At 40.5% G+C, this 6000-nt stretch overlaps 1 protein-coding gene across 1 annotated transcript in view; it reads right to left on the reverse strand.

Annotated features, from left to right (window-relative positions):
• acox3 (acyl-CoA oxidase 3, pristanoyl) overlaps positions 1-6000 on the reverse strand; it is a 34762-nt gene that overhangs the window by 11879 nt on the left and 16883 nt on the right. Inside the window, exons 8-12 of the mRNA XM_034856926.1 lie at positions 5899-5931; positions 4868-4956; positions 3494-3590; positions 693-875; positions 16-138 (exon numbers count right to left, since the gene is read on the reverse strand). Coding sequence (XP_034712817.1) covers positions 16-138; positions 693-875; positions 3494-3590; positions 4868-4956; positions 5899-5931 — 525 coding nt within the window. The remainder of the gene's footprint in view (positions 1-15; positions 139-692; positions 876-3493; positions 3591-4867; positions 4957-5898; positions 5932-6000) is intronic.

The following is a 6000-nucleotide window of genomic DNA, read 5'->3' on the forward strand; positions in this document are numbered from 1 at the left end:
ATCATCTTAACTCACTTGTCTGTCACTCTTCTCCCTCATCATCTGTCCAATCTGGAACTCAACAAAGTTCATGAAGATGGATTTGGAGAAGTGTTCAAGAGCATACGCTGCTGCCAGGTATGGAATCAGCCGCCATTGCTGAAATAATGTAAAAAAAAATAGTGAAGGAATTTTTAAACATTTATTTATTTTCTACAGTGCAGTGATAAAAATTCTGTAAATATACCAGAATTAGCCAAAAGGCTAATTTTCCAATAATACATGAAACACAAATAACATAAAGCAGTAGGTGTTTCAGGACAAATCACAAATGAAATGCACATTTTATTTAATCTGTTCTAAATGTACTAAAAAAGGGGGTATTTTTTTAAAACTGTGATTACCCCTAATGTGATGCACCTGTGTCCAATTGTCTCTTTGGTCTGTGTATATGTGCCTGTCCGTTTCCGTGGTCCTGTGCCAGTTTGTTGTGTACTGTTTGTGTCAGCTTGTTTTCCCCTTGGTCTTCAAGTGAGTTTGTTAACCGTGCCTCGTTTTCTGTTTTTGAATCTCTGAGTTTTGGTATTTTTGCTAGTGTTTGGACTTTGGCCCCCTTAGAATGAGTTGTGAGTCTTTTACCTTGTAACTTTAATAAGGTACTCTATAACAAGATAAAGTACATTTGCTTTCAAATCCACTCCCTCCATCCTGACCTGTAACTGGTACTCCAACACAGGAATCTCCTCTGTGTTTTTGGGTCCAAACTGTCTCCTGGTGGCTGAGAAGCGGATGGCGACAGTCAGAGCAAGCTTCAGGTTGACCAAAGCCATCCTGGTGATTGACACCCTGCCAACTGACAGGGCACCCAGAGACTCCCCAAGACGCTTGTTGGGGTCCTAAAGGAGAGAATGTCACAAGGGAAAGACATAATGATGGGATATTAGTCCAGCCACCAGGGGTAGCTGGCTTTACTGAGCCTAACCGTGGCCGTCCTGGATAAACAGTATCACAAAGCTGTTTATCTACTGGCTCAGTTAAATCTGGATTTTTTTTCAGCATTTTTTGAGTGAAAGTGGGGGAGTTGTTAAGTACAAAAAACATCATCAGAACAACCAGTGGAGCACTTACCATAAATATTCCCGCAGGAACATTTGGTTAAAGTGACAGCAAAAAGCAATATTCAGCAGGGTGAAATGTAAACGACAGAATCAAATAAGTAGTCTAGAAGAAGCTGCAGAAAGACTATAAATCATTTCAAGGTTAAAAAAAGTTAATGTTACCATGGGGATCTACCCTGGTTTAAAGTCTGCCAGCTTTGCAAAAGCATAAAGCTAAGCCCAAAGATAGCTAGCTGCCTGACTCACTCATCTAGCTTTCTAATGCAGGCCCCTGGACTGTCCTTTCTATTTACACCTCTCAAGAGGTACCAGAGGAATGTTCCAGGCCTGGTTATCATTACCAGCCATCTTCTCACCACATCCATATGGATTTGGCCTCTGAGAGCTCATTAAATCACTGCAGCAGTGACAAGCAGCCTTATTGTGGAGACAGCGTTTGACTGCTGTTAAAGGTAGCCCACTGCATTTGTCTATTCCCATCTGTGCCTGCTTGCTTTAAAAATAAAGAGTTTTTGCAAGGGGAGCGGTTCCTATGGGATGTGCTGGCATAATAAACATTGATGGGAGTACAAGAGTGTTAGATTTTTACACAGCTTTGAAATGCCAATTCAATTCAATTACAGTAGATTCTTTTGTAATGGTTTTTTGGTTTTATGTGTGTAGGTCTCCATCTCGAGATTTCTGCTTTGGCTGAGCCAGGCAGCTTTGGCCCAAGTGGTAGGGAAGGCTGTAACTTAAAAACTCTGGAGGCGGTACCTTAAGAACTCCTCTGCTGTCTGTTCAAATCTGCACAGTTTAGGAGTGATGTTTACATTGTCACATTGTTACATTTTACATTGAATGTTCTACGTTGTTGACACACGTGTAAAGCAGCTAATCCAATCTTGTTTTTTTCCATCTGATAAATATTAGCAAATTGAAGTGTAGTTTCAGGCAGGATAAGGTTAGTGATTTGCATGTGTGACTGACACTTCTGGAACCTTATTTGACAGTGTGCCCTCTAAGGTCTACTATGTCAAATTTGCTATCTGTTCCTCGCACCTGGCTTCGGACCTGTGGGGACCGAGCCTTTGAGTCAGTAGCACAGAGACTTTAGGATGCTCTGCCTCCTCCAATACCATCTGTTGACTCTATTAAAATCAGTTAAAACTATTTTTAATGGAATAGGGTTAGGGGTTCGCTATATGAATACATTTTACTTACTTCCTTACACTAGGGTAGAGATGTCCAATCCGTGCATACTTTAATGGATTGGTGTCAGCTAAAATAACAATTTCTTTGCTGTTGTGTCTTGTCCACCTCAGTGCTGCAGTGGTGCTCGTCTGCTCAATCGAGACGTCTTTACTCCGATCAGTTCATGTCATTGTTAGGAGTCGCAATCGCCCAGTTAAACTTTGATAAAAATCATAGCAATACTTTAAGCGTATTCAATTTAATTTTACATATAGTATCAATGCATTACAAGAGTTCTGTCAAGACACTTTACAGATAGCATAGGTCTAGACCAAATTCTTTAATTTACATGGACCCAACAACTCCAGTAATTCCCCCAAGAACAAGCATTTAGTGTGACAGTGTGGAGAAAAAAACTCCCTAACCCTAACCCTCTTCAACATTTGTACAATCAGTTTATAAAAAGGGTTTGTCAGATTATGTGTACTTATATTTTAAATGCATATTTACAGCAAGTAAATATAAGGATCGGATTACTGGAAGAGGCTCGAAAGCTCTGTAAAGATGAGGGGAACTTCAGAGTTGGTAAAAATAAAAAAAATTAAAAACATTTTATTAATTGTTAAAAAGTAGTGCTGCTTTAATTTATCTTGAATCAATGCTTCCAATTCCTATCAAGACTCTGACACACTAACCCAATAATTAGTCAGTCTGGTGAGTTTAGTGACTCCAGTCTGTTCGGTGTGTTCCGTGCTGTCGTCCGGCATTTTGGCCTAACATGCTCGGTCGGAAGGAGGGCACTGCCGGCAGACCAATCTGATTGGTAAGTGCCAACCCGGAAACAAGGAGCGGGATGAGCGGGACTATAGTCTCTCAAAACCTGATGAAAACAATAAAGACCTTTGTCGATCTGGAGTGAAGACTGATTCACTGCATGACCTGTTTCTCGCTTAAAATGTTTTCAGAAACACATTTCTGTGAACTATTTTAGTTAAAACATGAGATTGTATCGCCATGACAGTCTGGCTTTGAATTTCCGGAGAAATCAGACCCACGTGAAGCGTTAGTCCAATCAGCTACCGTCGGCAGTCGGCATCGCTTAGGTGTGTTCCGAGGAACTCTGGGGGGGCAGTCAGTCCAACTGCCTGGTCTTCCAACGGTCAGCCGTCTGGTGCGTGTGTCAGGGCCATTAAGCGCTTTCCACTAGTGGAAATCTGACTAACCTTAATAAGTGTAACGTAGCGGCCATCAGGAGAAACATCTCCCGTCTTATTCAGTAGATTCTCCCGAGGGATCCTCACGTTATGAAACAAAGCAAACCTGAAGGGAGAGAGGCAGAAAAATTATCTTTGGTTACACAAACACCGGAAACCTGCACCACAAAAGAAGTACACATTGAAATAGTGGTGTGGTCTGATGTGTCTGCTTGAACTTGAGCAGCAAATAATTTAAATAATAAATCACTTAATTTATCACCTGCTTTATTGCCTGACTAAAACCCAAATTCCACACACATTCCGTTCAGTATCAAGAAAGTACAGAGGTTCATTTCCAGGCCCATTTACTGTGATTTTTTTTTTTTAACCAACACATTGTAATTGGATGCATTACTTAACCCTGTATAGTACGGCCTGTTTGATTTGCTTTGTTAAAATCAGTTCATGTTTTAGTATCAGTCTCAAATGTTTCCTCCAGGTCTGACGTTCTTCTGCTATAAACTATGCATGCAGCTAGCTCCATCTAGTTGCTTTACTGAGGCACTGAAGAACATGTGTTGCCGCTTTACATGAGCAAGGGATGGTGTGTCTAGTATGGTAAAAGATCAGCACTTTGAACTGTAAAATTAGTATATGAAAAGTAATTTTTCAAGATGGACACGAGAGCTTCTTTGTCTTTCATTTGTGCAAATACCTCTTGAAATACTGACCAAGTCTGGCCTAATACACTTATCAAATTGAACCAAATGAAGAGTGTTCATTTGGAGGATTCAACCGTTTAAAAAGATCACGGCTGATAACAGAGAAAATGTAGGCCAAAAGACTGAGAAAATCTGCAGTTCTGCATTAATGAATGAACTGAAGGCGCTTCATGCTAAAATAGACTGGATGCAAAATGTAGTGGGAAAGCAAGTCACCAGTAACATTGAGCAGTAGCTTGAAGTGGGCACCCTGAGCTTAAGAATGGAAATGACTGAGCTGACAATAGCTGGAAAATATCCAGGAGAAAAGATTTTATCCAGATGTCTTGCACTCACCAGCACCCACAATGACACAATGTCAACTGGGGACTATAGGGTTTACCTGTCATTGCTACGTCCCATTCAGTAGGACTATCTTTTTAGTTAGTCAAATCTCTCGACATGCATACTTTCCCACCACACTTACATTTATACTGTCCCTGTGCTTAATTTCACATTTTATTATAGGGCTCAAGCATGTAACACCGTTTCTGTACTGACTTGTTTTCTGTATGAGTGGAACATCTCTACATGTTATCTGCACTTACAGAGCCTTGGACTTTCTCTGACACTGTAACGAGCTGTTACACATCAGATCTTTGGGTAAAACACAACAATGTCTCCCACTGCTGTCACATACCCGTTATCCAGTCCGTTCTGCCCCAGCTTTAGGCCCATGTCTCCAACCACCACACCAGGCAGAGCCAGCAGGGTCTTGGGATCTCTCAGCTGCACCACAATGGGTATTGATTTAACTTTAGCGTTTTTAGATTTTTACCTGATTGAGCATTGTACATAATGATTAAACCTAGAATGATTAATTCTTTAAATTTTTAAAGTGTAAATCTATCGTCTATCTATCTAACTATATACATACATATACTGTTCTCTACCGCCAACAATGTGTAGCACGCATGGGTGATGCAGCCTTACGACGGTAGACGCTTGGTAGAGAGTAAGAGGAACACATGTTCAAGGTTTATGTTTCTTCCTGTTTATTTTTAATGAGCCTTTAATTGCTTTCCGTGATTACACTTCAGCTAATGGGGGCGGTTGCAATGCATTGCTTTTTCTGATTAGTATTTTTATGCATTTTGACAGAAGGACACACATTCAAAATGTCATTTCAACAGAGATGTAAAGTAACAAAGTAGAATTACTTCACTACTGGACTTAAGTACTAAAAGGCTGTATCTGTAATTTACTGGAGTATTATTCTTTTCTCATACTTCCACTTTTACTTAAGTACATATTTTCGATGCGTTTGATACTTTTACTCCCATACATGTTTTATGTGCTGCATCGTTACTTGTGCACGATAATCGGCATGTGTGCATGCACGAAAGACACATCGCTGAATCAATAGATTAAATAACGTCACCATTTCAACGACTCATGACAGTTCAACTGTGTTCATAACTTACACTCCAAACAACGCAACCTTTTCTGGTTTGGGATTTCTTTTTCTTACAAGTAGCAAATTACATTTCACTTTCAAACTGTCCTGTAGATTATGAACAACATTCCAAGTTGAAAACTTGGGTAATACTGAGTTTTCTGAGATGTTGTGGTGTGTGACATCATATCACTTTAAATTTCCTTATAACGTAACCACAACGTACAAACTAACTTACTAACAACTTGGTCAGGGATTGAAGGTCAGAGTCTTACCGCCATAATGAAAGCGTGCAGCCCGTGGCACACCTGGTCGGGTGTGTAGAGCTGAGCGAACACCACAGCGTGGGTCGCAGTCTTACCCATGTTCCCCACCCA

The sequence above is a fragment of the Etheostoma cragini genome, chromosome 19 (assembly GCF_013103735.1).
Source record: "Etheostoma cragini isolate CJK2018 chromosome 19, CSU_Ecrag_1.0, whole genome shotgun sequence".
NCBI classification, from domain to species: Eukaryota; Metazoa; Chordata; class Actinopteri; order Perciformes; family Percidae; genus Etheostoma; species Etheostoma cragini.